Below are 17,820 nucleotides of genomic sequence, written 5' to 3'. Positions count from 1 at the left end.
TGGCGTATATTGTTCACATATACGTATAAATGTATACAAAGAGGGTGAACAATTCATTAACAAACTCACACAAAGAAAGAGAGTAGAAAGGGGGAACGTCTTGATATTTTTTTGCACTGCTCAGTCAGATGAACACACTCATTCTTTCACACACAAAATCATGAGTATGTGGGACAGAGTAACCCCTTTTGGGTTGACAAGAGTATAATTTCAGTAGATATAGCCCAACTATACCACTATATTCCCACATGAGGATGACTTGGCAATTTTAGTCTCTCCCTTGGGTTTTTCTTCTGCTGAAAAACGAATATTCTCTGTGAAAAAAATATAACAAGCAATGGACTAAGACAGATTTTGTGCGATGAGCAGTGAGACTCCCACAAGAGGGAATATGATATTGGGTTATGAAATATCTAACCAGATAAAACCAAACTACCATTACCATTCATGTGGGGCAATAGGAAAAGAAAAAATGTTTTTCGTAAATCCTAATTCTGACACAAACACAGACATATTCAGCATGAGCTTGAACTGAGCCACAAGTATCAGATTCTCACCCTACTTCAGACGGCCTTTCTTTCGTTTTCCTATCTTCCCCTTTTGTGTTTTTACTTTAGTAAGACCCAGTGATTAAGCTGACATCATGGTGCATCAAACCAGAATGTGATCATTCCCTTTAACCAGTGGGTTGGCAAGGCACATGTCCCATCACACAACGACACATAATGCATACATAGAAGATGTGAGAGAGAATGGAAGAAGCGATCGGACAAAGAAAAACACAAAAGTACGCTAAAGTTGGATGGGAAGCAAAACCAGTAGCATGCACTACTACGGATATTACGCCATGAGCATGCAAGTACTCTACCCGCCAATTCTTGGGGGTCATCTGCTATTTGATGCAGTTTTGGAAGGTTAAAACTGAAGCAATGACTTCTCCAAAATGCCCTTATGAATGTGAAACATACTTGTCACTGGGAAATAAAAAAGTGCCCTCAATGTCAGTCCAAGCTGAAAGGTAGCAAGCCCGTTTTAGAATGATGAGAGAACTGATAAAAGAAAACAAAAATCCCATAAAATAATTATTGATGATTTGGCACATCAGACATTTTTATAGTTTAACTTGGATTATATGCCTTCATACAGTTTTATATCTCTGAAGTATCCATCATGAATATCATAATAGACTAATATAGCAATGCCAAACACTGTCAGACAGTCTGTTGGTAAAGCACTAAATTGCACCTACAAGCTACCAAAAAAATTCGGTTCATTTGTTTGATGGTACAACTGAGCTTTATCGGACGTTTGCCCACACTTGAAGAATGACCCTGTGTTTGAAATTTAGGATCCATGCCCACTTTGAGCGACCCTGACTGAATCAGAATTTGAGCTGACCCATTCTGCGGGACCCAAAATCATGAAGCTTGGACGACATAGCAAGACATGATGGCCCAAGGTTGAGGGACGTAAATGAAAACATAAAAGAAGGTGTAAGGGCAATAGTATGTGATGAGTCTTGGTAGGACTACTAGTATCTGTTTGTTCTCACTCAAATCTTGGCTTGGGCGCCGACCTTGGCACGATGCGGTGGCCGCTCTCCTCGCGCCGCCGACGAGCTGCCCGCAGGATCTCCACGACGTCGATGTTCTCGTCGCGCGGGAAGAGACGGCAGAGGCTTTCGCCGCACTTTGGCTCAATTTCCTACGGGTAGTTCAGAGTGATTCAGAGTGGGAAGGAATCATATATAAGTGGACATGCAAGTCCTTGAAGTTATGATATCAAACGGACTCATCATTCCATTCACATGTCTACTTTCTTTGTAGCTTAAAGGGGAAGGCGAGTAACTGATCAGTTGGAATCAGTGGAAATGCTGGGAGATGATTGTTCCAATCCCTATGGGATTCATTCAAGAGTACATTATATATCTATTATTGTGTGAAAATTATTTGCTTCAGAATGGTCTCATATTCAAGTAATGTGCAATTTAATGTTTCCAGGTTAGAGTCCCTGGTCAGTGACGGGGCATTAAGCTGCACATTACTTGAATATGAGACCGTTCTGAAGCAAATTATTTTCACACAACAATAGATATATAACGTACTCTTAAATGAATCCCATAGGGATTGGAACAATCATCTCCCAGCATTCCCACTGATTCCTACTGATCAGTTACTAGCCTTCCCCTTTAACAACTAAAGGCCACATGAATATATATCAATATTTTCATCACATGGTTAGTTGATATCCTTCAATGCCTACTACTAGTCACCTGGGATAACTATAAAGGATGAGTATCAATCATTCACTGCTGAGATGGAGAGAGAGTGTGTGTGTGTGAGAGAGAGAGGAGACAAATTTGCCTATGTCACTTTATCACTCGTTTCACTGTTTCATTTTTTTTCCATCTGAGGTGGCTGGATAGCCCATATTCAGCTGCACTAGCTGGTCTTCTATGGGGTCCAGTTGGATGTGAGGTGGGACCACTTCACCAAGTTATGCACCCTGCTCTTTGCGATGAATAAATGGACCTAGGATCTTTAAGTTGTGACTCTCTCACACGGGACCTCTATTTTATGTCCTTTCCAAGGCACAGAGTGTTTTGCCTCTTACTAGAGGGGACGGTATGATTACACACAACACTACTCAGTTAGAATCTAGAATCAAACCCGCGTCCTTTGGATCTGGAGGCGGATGTGCTACCGACTGAGCAAAATCACTGCCCTGGAGGTTCAGGGAGACTTGGCAGCTCTGCATGAAAGAGACATAATCAATTCTCACTAGCCAGAGGGGATGGTGGGATTCCGCGAAGATTACATCAGCTCGGCTAGTCTCTCTGGGTCTTGAACCCCAGAAACCTTAACTGTAGGGCAGACATGCTACCTATCAAACCAATGCTTCAGCGAGGAGACTTGATCGCTCACCTGACCATCACGGCCGATCTTGACCGGCTTGTTGTCATTCCAGCTGTTGTATAGGTGTGTGGTCTTTGTGAATGGCAGTTCATGTCTACGGACAGTGGGGAGTCACACAATGATATTTTTAGTGTACTGATCACATTTTTCCTTTATCACTGCAAATGACAACTTATGTGGGTTGCTATAAATTTCCCATACATTTTACTTACATTACTTTTAATATAGGTCTTATAAATAGCCAGTGGTTAAAATTTCACATACAGCTCATTCATAGAACGGAAATTTGTGGAATTTTCACCCTCTTTGGTCATTCTAAGTTCATTCTATTTAAATTCACATAGCAAGCAAGATAATATCTATAAAATAACATTGTTTAATAAAAAAAAAAAAAAAAAGGGAAGCACAAATTGCAGCAAACTCCTAGAAGAGGTTCCATGACATTTGCTCCTACAACAATTACTCCAACGGAATATCTGCATGCTAAGCCAAACATAAATTCTACCCACAAACATAACCCTAACTCTAAATCCTAATCCTCACATCAAACTAAACCTAAAACCCTATCACAATCCTAACCCTGAGTCCTTGCAGAAAATAAGACCGGAGCAAATGTCGTGTCACCCTAAAAGATAGCCACACTCAAATGATAGGCACAGGCATTATATTCTACCACATTCAGCACATGGTGTGACTGTACCAGTTTATTGCCACTTGGTCTACTATCAGATGGTCTACTTCCCAGTTTGTCTAAGAACACCACTATGGCTAAACTCATTTGATCTCATGTCAATTTTGACTAATGCCTTTTTGGTCTAATCCTCACTTGGTCTAATGCCCAGTTTGGCTAAGTATCGTTTCGTCTGATAACCACATGGTGTAATTGTAATTTTGTCTCCTTGGGATTTTTTCCCGTTTGGTCTATTAAACTACGGGTATTAGACGAAATGGGCACAGCCCATCTGGAAGTAGGCCAACTGGTAATAAGACTAAGTGGCAATTGGACTAAATGGTTATTAGATTAACTGGTTGTAGATGAAACAGGATTAGATCATGTGGGTTGAGACTAAACGGCTTTTGGACGAAGTGGGAGTGGACCAAGTGATAGATCACCACTGTACCTGGTGATCCAGTCGACCTTGAAGACTCCTCCAAGGATGGAGCGGTTCATGCCGCTTGGGAGCACCCAGTTGACTGACTGACCATCTCTGCGAGACTCACCCCTCATCCTGGCAAACCCTGTTATCAGAAATTTTCACAAAAAATGCCACAGAGAGAGAGAAAAAGAAGGTAAGATATGCAAGATGTCTCAGGATAGTATAGTTTTTGGTTGAGGTGGGGGAATCAGATTTCAACTTTTTTGTAAGATGATTAAAAAAAACCTCTTATGAAATATACAAGAGCACAAATTCCAAGAGGAATTCAAAGTTTATTTGATGAAAATGGGTTTTAAAATGGCTGAGATATAAAAAAAACACAGAAAAATAAAGTGGTCCTAATAAAAGGCGAGTCCTACCTTTTATTAGGACCTCTTTGTTTTTTGGATATCTCAGCTATTTCAACATTGGATGACTAAAAAATGTGTTTCTACCTTGGAACTTGCCACTCTCCTTGACTGAGAAAATGAGCAGAATGTTCCTGGACTCCCGGAATGCCTGGTTCAGGCGCTGTTCGTTGTAGGGCAAGGTGGACCATACACCCTGTAGAATCAAAGAATGCAATTGATCACTAAGTTAAAAGGGTCTAAAAAAGGAGGGAAAAAAAAAAAAATATATATATATATATTCTCGGTATCGCCAATGCGCAGAAAACTTCTGTGCACGCTGAAGATTTCTGTCAAATATGCGCTGTGGGATTCCTCGGTGCCCTTGTTCGCTTCCGGTTGTCTCACACGAGTCGCAGTTCCCATACGATTCAATGGAGTTATTTGTCTGCTTTTCCGTTGTTACCCTTTTTTTCTTGGCTATAATTCAGCTTAAAAGAGTTGAAAGTTTTACTGATTTGCGGTCACTAGAGTCATGATTCACTACTGCAAGGCTTCAATGTGCTGGTCACATGATGGAAAGCGGAGAAATCTTCAACAAAAAATACCTTTGGATTAAGACAGAGCATGATCGGAGTGTATGTGCAGCCAAAACTGGGGCAAGATTGTCCTGTGAGCTGTCCCATAATGCATCTAAAACACTGCTCTATGCACAGCACCTAAGTATTGCCGATACCGAGAATTACAAAAGGCTGCATATTGCTGAACTCGTGTCCAACCATCACAATAACTGCATTCAGCTTTCTTCACACATTGCTGACTTTCCCTCACGCAAAAACAGCATATTCATTGCTTCATTGGGGTAATCAAAATATTTGCAATACGTGTCTAATGAAAGTTAATGAACCATGATATATTCATTCATTCTTTCATTTGGCAAAATGTAAAACAATACAAGTCATAACAGAGAAGCACATAACATCAAGGTATACGTGGTCATGTTTTCAGTTTGTGCATAAATGTTACAAGAGTGGCAGCTCAATAAGCCTTTCTTAAAGGTAAGTATAAGTTTGACGGCACAATTCATACATACGCTTCCATCTTTACTTATAATAACTGTCATCTTCACAAAGGCAACACCATCAATGTCTTGTTTTACCATTTAACAATGAAAATATATATCACTGATAAACTTACCCTTAAGTATGATAGAAACAAACACACAGCTTGCCTATAAATTGGTTTAAAACTTTACTAGGTAAAAAAAAAAAAAAAACTTATATATATATATATTTTTTTTGTAACTGGGTACTCAACAATAACCTCACAAAAAAAGCTCTTGGAGGATTTAACATTACCTTTGCCTTGGCCAGAGCAATGTTTTCGTGGTTGTTGCTCTTTATGAGGAAGTAGCGAGCGTCCCTGAAGAGATACTTCATCTTTGCCGTCTGATCCGCTGTGGGAAGGAACATTCAAATCACATTAAAAGCAATTCTTCTCTTTAAACTGTCACAATCCTTCATGTGTATATCACTTTGGAGAGGTAGGCTTGTTGAAAACAGCAAGCATTCACTGTAGCATCATGAGAATATTGTACATGCTGAATATTTCGATAGGATTTTATTTTCACAAATTTCAGGAGTCGGTTGCTATTTACAAATATGATCAACAAAATGGCACAATTTTCATTAAAATCTGTCCGTAAAGGAAACCAAAACCCAAAGAGAAATGTGGATTGAGTGAAAGCAGCAACATGAGTAGAATACTATAACACATCAGTGAAAGATTAAGGAAAATCAGACAATGCAAAAGTTATGAAATTTTAAAGTTTTGTTGTTTGAACCGCTGGATGAGGAGACTACGAGACGTTATGATGTCATGTGTGGACAACTATATAGAGAAAATATTAAGGGAATTCCACAAAAATTCATTTTTCATGAAAATTACACATTCCATAAACTTGATACTGACATATGTAAAGGGTAGTAATTATTCCCCCTGCTTTCTGAAAGAGGGGTGTCAAGTGCTCATTATGCTACAAAAATGAAAGCATGTTGAATTTTCTTTATATTTTCTTTATAATTGTTGTCCACACATGATAACTCAAGTAGTCTCCTCATCCAGCGGTTCCAACACCAAAACTTTACAAATTCATAACTTTTGCATCCATTGTCCAATATTTCCTCAAACTTTCACTGATGTGTTCTACTGATGTTGCTGCTTTCACTCAATCCAGATTTCTCTTTGGGTTTTGGTTTCCTCTAAACAGCAAAGTGGTATTTACACATTCTTATGTTTTACTGCTAACACAAAGAAATGACAGCAGAAGCAAACAGATACGTGCAAATCAGATAATATTTGTTGTACAATGATGTCATGGCTTCCCAAGTCCTCCAAAGACTAACACACATTTCATCACAATTCTAATGACATAAAAACAAAATGTTTCTTATGTATCCTATGCACCAATTTTCTTGTCCTCCAGTAACCTCGCAATGACTGCCATGAGGGAAAGGGTTCATAGGTGCTCAGTTGTCAACTACAGACATGACTTATGTGATATATACTTGTGTACAGACCATAGGGAAAATCAAAAGGCAAGATCCTACAGGCTATTTAATGGAATTAAGGAAACCATGGACAAGATTGTACCACCTTCGTGAATTCGGGCCTTAGAGTTTAGACAGATGATGGCTGCAAATCCAATGTCCCAAAGATGCTAAATAATGTACATGTGTTTGTTAGGTGTTCTTTCGTTTTTTTCCTTTTTTTTTTCTTCAAGTGATGTCACTGACCTGGGATAACTTCTCGTATAGATGAGGACATCTTGGATCTCTTACCGCTGTCTGCTGTTGGACAAGAGAAAATGAACAGACAGTGGAAGACTATGTTGAATCGAACAAAAGCAGTTTTGATGTTTTGGATCAGAGGACACATCAATGCAAAGACATTCCTTGTCTCTAAATAGTCATCTTGTGGGACTTGAATACGACCTTGATGCTATGTACAATTGACGAAGTGGCACTAGTAGGAGACAATTCTTTTCTCATGCTTAATACAGCACTGCAATACATTCTTCTGTCTACTTTAGTTCCTTTTTCCAAAATGTCTTCAATTAGTTTTCCAGAATGTCCTCCACAACAGGTTTTCTAATTGGCACATAAGGATATCAAGTTTTGACCCACATCTACCTAACAAACATTGCAGGTAATATTTTGCCTTGCCTAAACTTTATCTTGCCTTTCCAAAACTTACTTTTTTTTCTCTCTCTCTCTTTCTCCTGTTCTGCTCAGTTTATGAGTACCCGGTATACAGAAAATGCTGACAATAAGACTGACAGGTTAAATGTAAAGTGGAAGCATTGGTAATCTACTTATCACTAGGCTACTTCTGCAAAAAATGGAACTTTTGCTACCTTCAGAGTCAGAGCCATGTTTGCCTTCATAGACGATAGGAGAGAACTGTCTCTTCCTGTCCTCTCTCGTTTTCTGTCGATCCTCATTGTCGCTTTCATCTATGGGTAACCAGGAAAGAGCGGAAAGAAGAGGTCGGGTCATTACGAGGAACGTATGTGCATGTATGTTCAAGAAAATTCCCTCGGTTGTATTTTTGTGTAATTTATGTTTCCAAAAACTTTAGGAACTTTGCCATATCACCACTGGAGGATTTACTGTAAAACAAGAAGTTTTCCTACGCATGAAACTTTCACGAATTTTGCAAGGAGCCAAGATTCGCAAAAGCAAAATGCACGTGAAGATTCTTGTCTCCATCAATTCGCAAAAGCTTCATGCTGCAAATGTTTCTGGGTTTACAGTAACCTCGACACAAATATATCTCAAATGAAAATAAATACTCAAAAGTTACAGATTTTAGTGAAAACTTGCCGCAACTTGAGACAAATTCTATAATTGTCGTGACACCTGGGATTCTTTATGGTGGCATCTGACCAGTATCTCACTTTCTATCCTGCTATCAAAGTGCACCTTGCGTATATCTCATTTGGTTTTCACATGCAAAGTGACTAAATGCTTACACGCATGACGTGTTCTCAAAAGGTAATTAGCATGAATGGTAAATGTGAAGGTGAATCCAAAGAACAAGGCAATCGCCGAATTGTGTCTCGCCCATTCGCGTACAAGGAATTAATATTTTTTATAACTCCCACAAGTTAATTGACCTGCTTATGACCTTTGACCTTGTGGTGACCTTCAACACCCTAAGGGACATTCACCATCCAAGTTTGGTCACAAACGGACAAAGGGATCAAAAGTAATGAGCCATAATCGAAACGCGCCATAAAAACTTAACATTGGGCCCTAAAAATTTGTTGACCCCTTTCTGTGACCTTTGACCTTGTGATGACCTTTAACTCCCCAAGGGACATCTACCGTCCAAGTTTGGTCACATACGGACATAGGGATCAAAAGTTATGAGCCACAATCAAAACGTGCCCTAAAAAATAACATTGGGCCCTAAAAGTTTGTTGACCCGTCTGTGACCTTTGACCTTGTGACGACCTTCACCTCCCCAAGGGACATCTTCCATCGAAGTCTGGTCACAAACGGACAAAGGGATCAAAAGTTATGAGCCATAAACGAAATGTGCCCTAAAAACTTAACATTGGGCCCTAAAAGTTCGTTGACCCCTGTCTGTAACCTTTGACCTTGTGGTTACCTTCAACTTCCCAAGAGACATCTACCATCACCCAAGTTTGATTGCCATTGTAGCAACATGTGCTGAGTTACGTGTGATAAGAGAGTCTTGCAAGTAAACTTAAACGTATGACCTCAAATGACCTTTGACCTTATCATGTGACCTCTTACGGCACCATAACATGAAGGTACCCCTAGTGCATCCATCACCCAAGTTTGATTGCCATTGTAGCAACATGTGTCGAGTTACATGTGATAAGAGAGTCTTGCAAGTAAACTTTAACGTTTGACCTCAAATGACCTTTGACCTTATCCTGTGACCTCCAACGGCACCATAACATGAAGGTACCCCCAGTGCATCTATGACCCAAGTTAGGTTGTAATCCAAGCAACTTATGTGAAGTTATTTGTCAAAAGAGAGTCTTGCAGGTAAACTTTAACATAGAAAAGAGAGTCTTGCACATACTCTTTAATTTATGACCTCAAATGACCTTTGACATCATCACATGACCTCTGACAACACCATAACATGAAGATACCCCTAGTGCTTCTATCACCCAAGTGTGGCTGCCATTGCTGTAACAGATGCCAAGTTATGCATCATAAGAAAGTCTTGCAGGTAAACTTTAACATTTGTGACGGACGACGGACGGACGACGGACGGACGACGGACGGACGACGGACGGACGACGGACGACGGACGGACGCCATTTGGATCCCTTAGTCTCGCCTTCACCTCCGGTGGGCGAGACAAAAATGATAAGACAGACTCACTGTCACCGACTTGACTCTCCGAGCTACTGGAGCTGGCCTCGCTCCGGACATCAAAGGAGTCGTTGAAGTCGGGCGGTTCCACGTCCCCGCTTTCGTCCCCGTCTGCAGCATTGCTCATCTCCTCCTCATTGTCGTCTTCATCATCCTCATCGTCATCCTCCTCGTTGTCGGCGTCTCTCTCGGCTGCGGATGTCTCCTTGCCCTCTTCCACTTCCTGCGTAGCACCAGTGGTCATCTCGGCCGAGATGTGGGCTTCCTTTCCAGGTACCTCTGTGTGTTTACGAAGTATGTTTGGGTTTTGAGGGAATCACAATTCAATAATTTCATTGGGAAAACATCTACGCCATGCGAAAAAGCACCATAATTAATGATCAAATTCTATCGAGCTGATTTAGACAAGCACTGGTGTGACTCTTTTACCCTGTGTATGCTTCCGAGTTCCGAGTTCCGACTGACACTGAAAACCCATAGCCTTACACACAATGTCCAAAGTCCCCGGAACATAAAGGGTTAAAATAATGCGACTGGCTGCAAGCCTAAGGGTCAGAACACATATAACAATACAATTTTGCAATGAAGATAATGGGTATGAAATATCATAGAAGTCCAGGGGAACGATGTGAAGTATACTCCAACATATATACTGTAAAAGTGGAAATTTTCGCGGTGTTGAAATTTTCGCGCATTTCGCACAATCAGAAACTACCGCACAAATAAAAGCACATGAATATTTTTGCTAGCCATATGTTCCTGTGCGTGATGTCTTGATTCCACGAAATTAAAAGCACGCAAAATTCTTCTTACCCGGCCAAGCGCAAAAAATTAGTTGCTCGAAAATATCCACTTTTACAGTAATTTGTCAGGTTGGATGAAAATGACAAGGTCTGTACCCACCTTCAGTGACTTCCATTTCTGTTTCTTCCTCCTTCTTTGCCTGAAAATATCATAAAAATATTATTAGAGGCCATTATTGAGGTTAAACATTTTCTTCTCCATTTCTCACACATTCATTCACCACATTCCGGTCTACCATTTACCTGGAATTGCCCGACTTGAGCCCTTCCAAGTCCAGATCCTTTTGGCAACTAATTTGCACGAAATAAATCCACAGGACTGATATATACGATAATTTGCTATCACAAGTAAATACGAATAGATACAAGTAGAAATAAAACATGCGATTGAAACAGCGATTATTTTCACATTTCACTAACATTCTTACAGTAGCAAAGTTTACTGAAAGAAAACACCTCAAACATACTTTTTTTTCCCAACACAGCTCACGCATCTGTGGTCTGAGTGCTGGCAACAGCTATAAAATGGCATAATTTAGAAAATATACCTTACACTGGAGGAAAGCTTACAGAAAGACAGATAATGGATGAGAGACTAATGAACATTGGAAATTTTGAAAGGAAAATGGCAAGTTAGGAAACAAACAGGGATTAAAGGGATAGTACAGTTTTGGTGGGGGTGAGAATTGGGCTTTTAACTATTAGCGAGATGCCAAGAAAACACTTATGAAATAGTACAGAGCATACCATTTTAAGAGGAATTCGAAGTTTACTTGATGGAAATCGGGTTTGGAATGACGGAAACATCCAAAAACAAGGTAAACAAAGCGATTGTGTGAAAGTGTGGGTCCCACACTTTATTAGAATCGCTCTTTTTGGATATCTCAGCTTTCTCAAAACCAATTTTCATCAAATAAACATTGAATTCCTCATAAAATTACATGCTCTTTCATATTTCATAAGAGGTTTTTCATTATCTCACCAAAAAATGTTAGAAATCTGAAGTTAGGTCTCAACCGAAACTGTACAATCCCTTTAAGAAACTAAGGTGAAGGAGAGTGATTTTTAAAGAAAGACCTTTTCTGTTTCAACATATCTGAAATTAATTTCAAATTGGCTGAAAAATAGACATTCTGTTATGCCGCAGGCATTGTATCTGCACTGAAAAAAAATCTAATTACATTCATCAGATCTCCATTTCCTGCATTTTGTCTGTTTTTTACAATTGCAAGAACTCATTGTCCCTACAAGACAATGGAAGGGAAGGTATACAAATAATGTGTCTTTTCTACTGAACTCGGCCTCCTAAAAACAACTACCTTAGCCTCCTCTTTCTTTTCTGCCACTGTCACTTTCGGTGTCTTGGGGCTAGCAGCTGGCTTGGCCTGTGACTGATCCAAAGACTGCGCACTGACTGTACCAGAGGCCGCCCTGGCTGTGTCACTGCTGGAGTCTTTAGCTGGCGCTGCCTTCTTCCCAGTCTTTGCTGCCACAACGGTCTTCTTGGCTGAGGCTGGGCCCCCCGAGGCTGCTGCTTTCCCAGTAACCTGTTTAGTAGCAGTCTGCTTTGCAGCGGTGGAGCCAGAACTTCCAGCTACTTTTGGCTTGACTGGCACCTTCTTAACGACCTTCTTCTTTGTTGTGGGCGTGGCAGTGGCCGAGGCTGGCTGTGGTTTTGTGGAAGCGGGGGTTGAAGCAGCCGAGGATGCTGGGGTGGGGGTTGAAGCTTTCTGCCCGTTGGTGGCTTGGGCCACTGGGGTTGCTTCCTCCTTTGCGGCAGCCGTGGGTTTGGGGGCCGGGGCCTGGGCATTAGGTGTGGTTGGCTTCTTGACGACTTTGGCCTGCCCAGGGGACTTAGTAGGTTTTGTAACCTTCTTTGGAACTGGAAGAAACGGAATTTGGTAAAAACAAAATAATTTGGATGTTCATCACGAAAGCAGTATGATGCGACAACAACAACAAAATGGAAAAAGAGGCTACATTGCATGTATGCATGGCACAGTATAGTTAATCAGGGCTTGATACTTTTTCATTTTCTTTGGTTGCCTGTTTTGGCCACTAAAATCATTAAATATGAAATGTTGGTGGCCTGAAAAGGAAATTTAAAGGTGATAAATGAAAGGAAACACAGCAATCAATTTTGAATCTTAAGTTGCTTGATCGGGCCACCAAAAGACAAGCTTTTTGAAATATTTGGGGTCGGACACAAATTTTTGGTAGCCCATGGCCACCACCAATGTCAATCCCTGTTAAACTGGGTTTATTTGTGACCAACCACGCAGCTCCAGAGTTAAAACTGTTTGTATATTTTACCTCGAACCATATACGACATACACAGACACTGCCTACACAAGACATAGATTTGAAACTTTTCCTATCAAAAAAGATGACAGTATCCCACTGACCAAATAAAGTACAAGCACTAATGAAATTTAAACAAATCTTCAGTTAAAATCCAGTAGATGTTAGATAAATAACTCCATTGTACACAGCTTTTTCAATCAAAAGCCCTCACAGCTATTAGCATTACGTAAGAAGCAATCAGCTATTATATGGTCGTGACTGGTAAGAGTCAGTGGTAGAGTTTTGAGTCAAAGGGGCTCGGTTAAACTTGCCAGCTTCGCAGACACTACGGCATATAAAACTAAAGGGGGGGAAGGACCTTTAAAACTCACCAACTTTCTTGGCAGGCGTTGTGGTCTTCACTTCTTCAGCAAAGTCATCGTCCATTGGTGCCATGATGTCACTCAATACATTGACTACATCTGCATCTTCTCCCACTATCAAAGAATAAAGAACATAGAACCGCTTTTAAAAACATAATTATACATCAGGAAAGGAACCCCCTTCCCCCAGTGGCACACCTGAGATTCTGTATAGAACTCACAGTTCTACACTAGTAATATCATAGACATAGTGCAGTACATGTAGATGTCTAGGCAATTATGCACTTTACGGCCCTATATATTATCGGTACCTCATTCGCCGTATGCCAAGGTGATATCCCATGAACCACCACGCACTAAGCAGCTGGCGACCTTCTCTTGCTGTATGGAACACCATTTGACAAGTGATAAGGTCACTTAGTATATGCCCGCCTCACTCACTGCGCATCTGCTGCGGAGCGGACACATGGAACACTGTGGGATTGCGATTTTGCGTGCCTTTGCTCTCCGCTGCAGGATTATCGAGCTTTGCATATAATATACAATTTGTACAATGTTGCATCGCAGAAAATTGCCAAAGTGTGAGAAAGTTGGCAGTTGTCTGCGATACAGTCAATAGATTCCATTTTTGAACATCCGAGCTTTCGCCAGCTCGCCACAACAGCTACGTGAATATTTTTATGCCTCCTTCATCCATCTCGATCCGACCCCATCACAAATCGCGCAAACCAACCACGCGGGCGAGGCTTGTGTGTGTGTGTGTGTGAGTGTGTGTCCATGTAGTGGCTGCCCGTAAATCGGTAGCTATACACACTTCGCACACTGTCTGGTCGTGCTCGTTAAACCGCAACTGTGTAAACGAAATAAACACGAACAGACTGACGAATCGGGATAAGATTTGGAGGGTGTTTGTTACTATTTCACAGAATAATTTCGCCAAGGCCGCGAGTGGACATTAAACGTCCTCTGCAATAGGTTAATTAGTGATCCCCTGCTTCAGGTATAACGCAGAATTCATTCATTTAAAATTATGATTGAAGCAAGGTACGTAGTTTACCACTCGTTGCGTTCCGTTGTGTGCCAATGCACAGCACCCTGGGCCCTGTTTGTCTGGGGTTTGCTCGTGCTCGATCACGCCACACAGGGAAGGCCGTTAGAGCAACCGCGTAAAAGTGCTTTTATCATGCACACACACGTTGACATATTCACACAAACGCTGCATCCCAACGCAAAATCTGACACACATATACACAGTACAGTACCGAGGTGAAGACACGCTGTCGAACCTGCGGTGCCTAAGTTTACGAACTCGCACGCACTGCTCAATTAGGGTAAAATCTCGCACCGATATAAGGCCGTATTAAAGGTGCACAATTGCCGATGTCTACTTTAGTACTAGTCTATCACGAGTCAGGCAATGAATGTGTGTGAATATGAATCAAATTTCTGTGCTTCACAGCTGCATGTACATTGCAGGCACTTTTTAGACTCGACATGCCAACTTTCTATAATTTACAATACACTGATTATGATTATCGATAGGCCCCAATTCATAATCACTTTCCCAGTCCAGGGCAACTAACGTGTTAAAGGTAATTAAATGTTAGGTGGTCTAGTCAATTGACAATGCTGACACACTTTAAAAAGTGTCTTGCTAACTTTTGTCTTTCTCTTTTGTCTTTACTCACTTGACTCTGACCCCCCTCTGTGTAATAATCTTGTAGGCCTACACTTGACAAGGCTACAACCATCATCATGGAACGGGTTCTGTTTGACATGATGTGATGATGTGATAGAGCCAACAAAATGGGTTTGGACTAGAACTAGAGGCTCTAAGTCTAACCGTTAGAACTCAAACGTTAGTACTACAGACGCGGACAGTACGATTAACGTTAGAATGTCAGCTCCGCGTGTCGATAGGTGATGGATGCATCAAGTCACTGACACTTCACTGTGGTTTGTGCACACCGACTGCTGCTGTCGTGCACTCGTAACTACAGTGGCGTCTACGTCTACAGCGTAGAGAATAGTCTAGTGCACTATTGACCGATGCACTACTCGCCACGCACATTATCCCTGTTGCTTTTTTATGTTGCTTTCCGGTTTTCGCTTGATCAGATCAGTACATTCTTCCTGATTAATGGTTTAACGAACCTTTACCTTTCTCCTGTGTCGCCTCGGACATGTCTATCCCCAAAGTTGACTATACCCCGCGGATATTTGAGCTCTTTCGAGTCCTATACAGAAAATATTATCGTGGAGTCTCGCAAATTTCCAGGTCGGCTTTATTCCAATGGATGGGTGAGCTGAGCATGCGTACAAAGACGTGGACGTATTTAAGTACGGACGTACGTGTGTGTCGTTGTACGTGTAGGTATGATACGTGAGTGCACGGAGAAGCCTCAGTCAGATTTTAGAACAGCATGCATGCTGCAGAACAAACGACGCGTCACAAAATGCGCAAAGGGAAGACTACGATTTGCCCCCTCAACGTTCGAAGACGGTCAGTACATGCGCATGTTGTGGGCACAGAACTCTTACACATAGAAGAATCACACCCATTCACAACCCACTGAGCTCGGTGTCGCCACCGCGCACCCCGGATGTGACGCCTCAGTGCACACGCCGCCATGTTGCTTAGCGGTACCTCCGCAGCTCCTCGCGAGTACGGTACGGTCAACTCACTGATCGGACAGTATGACAGCCGCTATAGCCCTTGATATTTACTTGAACTTTACTGTCAAACCGGTACTTCTCAATCCAGCGTTGACCACAGATTCATGTACTCATTTATGTTATTTATTTCACACTCTTCCCTGAAAGTTGTCTGTATTGAAACAGGAGTTTTTTCCCCTTTCGGATAGATCTATTTAACTTCGGAGACGTGATCTGCTTTGGTATAAAATAATCTAAGACGCGCGCCTGTCCTTGTCTGTGCTCTGCCATTTTTCTGATACCCCTCTCAACCCTATGTCTTGCATTTTTCCCCCTCCAATGATATTGTAAGAAGATGTGTGTTCGTGCTTTTGATTTTTCTCCAATTAAACAGGTCAAATTAAATTTCCAGTCAGTCCAGTTGTAAAAATCAATGATTTGTGGATATGATCATGTAATACATCTTCCCCATCTGACACTCGTTCAACATATTAGAAATTTGGAAGACAACATCACCTTAATTATCTATATTCCCGCTGTTATCATTATCATTAGTAGTGTGTAGTACAATGTAGTTACCACTATTGCACATATTGGTATAGGAAGCAATATGCCTATAGGCATGTATACACTGTATATCTGTATACATGAAATAAAACAGAAATCGAGTTCATGCTAATCACCGACAATTTATTTCACCACACCAATTTTTGAGCGATTTGCAACAACACTTGAGAAAGAGCGAATCGCTCAAATATTTGTGTGCTGTAAATAAATTGTTGGTGATCAACATGAAATTGGTTTCTGTTTTACTTTCGATATCATGATATTGCTGCACCAACATGTAGACTACCTGGTACTCAATATATATATATATATATATATATATATATATATATATATATATAATTATCTATGTATATATATATATATACAATATATATATATATATATATATATATATATGTATTCACACACTCACACACACACACATTACAAGCATGAACTCCTTTCAAGATTGTCTTCTCACAAAAAACAGAAAGTTAATTTGGACAGAGTTAATTTTCCTGATTTTTTACAATTTATTTGACATCTATCAAGGTCAAAGTTGATTGCTGAGAATCAACCACAGTACAGTGATATACCATTTGCTTGAAGTACATGTACCATTATCATACCTATTACGGCGGCTATAATCACATGTACATGCGTCAGGAACATACTATGCAAATGATAGGCAAGACCACCAGTGTCGCAAATTTGTGACAACTATTGTAATCACAAAATCAAATGCATATACATCTGTAATGGACATGCAATAGGGCAACAACATAAAATTCATGAATAATGAACACTGTCTGGCAAGATTATCTAAGGCAATACATCAATATAGTGCACAATTTCACTTGCCCTTGATAGCTTCAAGCGTGATTCAAAAAGAAAATCCTAATGTGTAAAAACGCACTATGGTATAGTATGAAAACATATTGTGTTGATCCGCATGCACTATGGCAATATAAATCTACGAATTATGAACACTGAAAAGAACACCAAAGGCATTCCTGGCAACAGTATTAAAGGCAATACATTTGTAAATGTAAGATTTCACCTGTACTTAGCTCAGCATGATTCAAAATTAAATCCTTAGTAATGAGTTTAACAAACACTATCCCATACACTGTGTAGTATGAAAACATAATTTGGTAACAACATGTAAGCAAAACAAGTATCACAGATATACAACAATTGTTGTATATCACGAAAGCAAATGCCTGTATAATCAACTATCATGCAATATAGCAACAACATAAAATCCATAAACAATGAACACTGTCGGGCAAGAATATCAAATGCATTCTTGGCATAACAATATCAACTAAA

At 40.5% G+C, this 17,820-nt stretch overlaps 1 protein-coding gene across 1 annotated transcript; it reads right to left on the bottom strand.

Moving 5' to 3' along the window:
- Window positions 1–1,548: 1,548 nt before the first annotated feature.
- On the bottom strand, window positions 1,549–15,573 carry LOC139729188 (uncharacterized). Its single transcript, XM_071640118.1, has 12 exons — window positions 15,445–15,573; window positions 13,294–13,398; window positions 11,911–12,500; window positions 10,719–10,758; window positions 9,825–10,094; window positions 7,814–7,912; window positions 7,194–7,247; window positions 5,757–5,854; window positions 4,507–4,615; window positions 4,037–4,154; window positions 2,913–3,009; window positions 1,549–1,704 (listed from the first exon to the last, which is right to left on the bottom strand). Exons 1-12 carry the CDS (start codon window positions 15,467–15,469, stop codon window positions 1,549–1,551), a joined length of 1,761 nt encoding a protein of 586 aa, XP_071496219.1. The 5' UTR covers window positions 15,470–15,573.
- Between the last annotated feature and the right edge of the window lie 2,247 nt (window positions 15,574–17,820).

This window comes from Diadema antillarum, unplaced genomic scaffold (assembly GCF_040938485.1).
Source record: "Diadema antillarum isolate AM-2024a unplaced genomic scaffold, OU_Dant_1.0 seq00000222_RagTag, whole genome shotgun sequence".
Taxonomy (NCBI): Eukaryota; Metazoa; Echinodermata; class Echinoidea; order Diadematoida; family Diadematidae; genus Diadema; species Diadema antillarum.
This window is presented reverse-complemented; position numbering and strand designations above follow the sequence as displayed.

Bases quoted from the DNA above. Each gene is read 5' to 3' on its own strand.
- LOC139729188 (XM_071640118.1), bottom strand. From the start codon at position 15,469: ATGTCCGAGGCGACACAGGAGAAAG. The intron at 7,913-9,824 runs GTGAGTCTGTCT...GGTTACCCATAG, and splicing joins GGAGAGTCAAGTCGGTGACA to ATGAAAGCGACAATGAGGAT. The intron at 4,155-4,506 runs GTAGAAACACAT...TTCTGATAACAG, and splicing joins GGAGAGTGGCAAGTTCCAAG to GGTTTGCCAGGATGAGGGGT.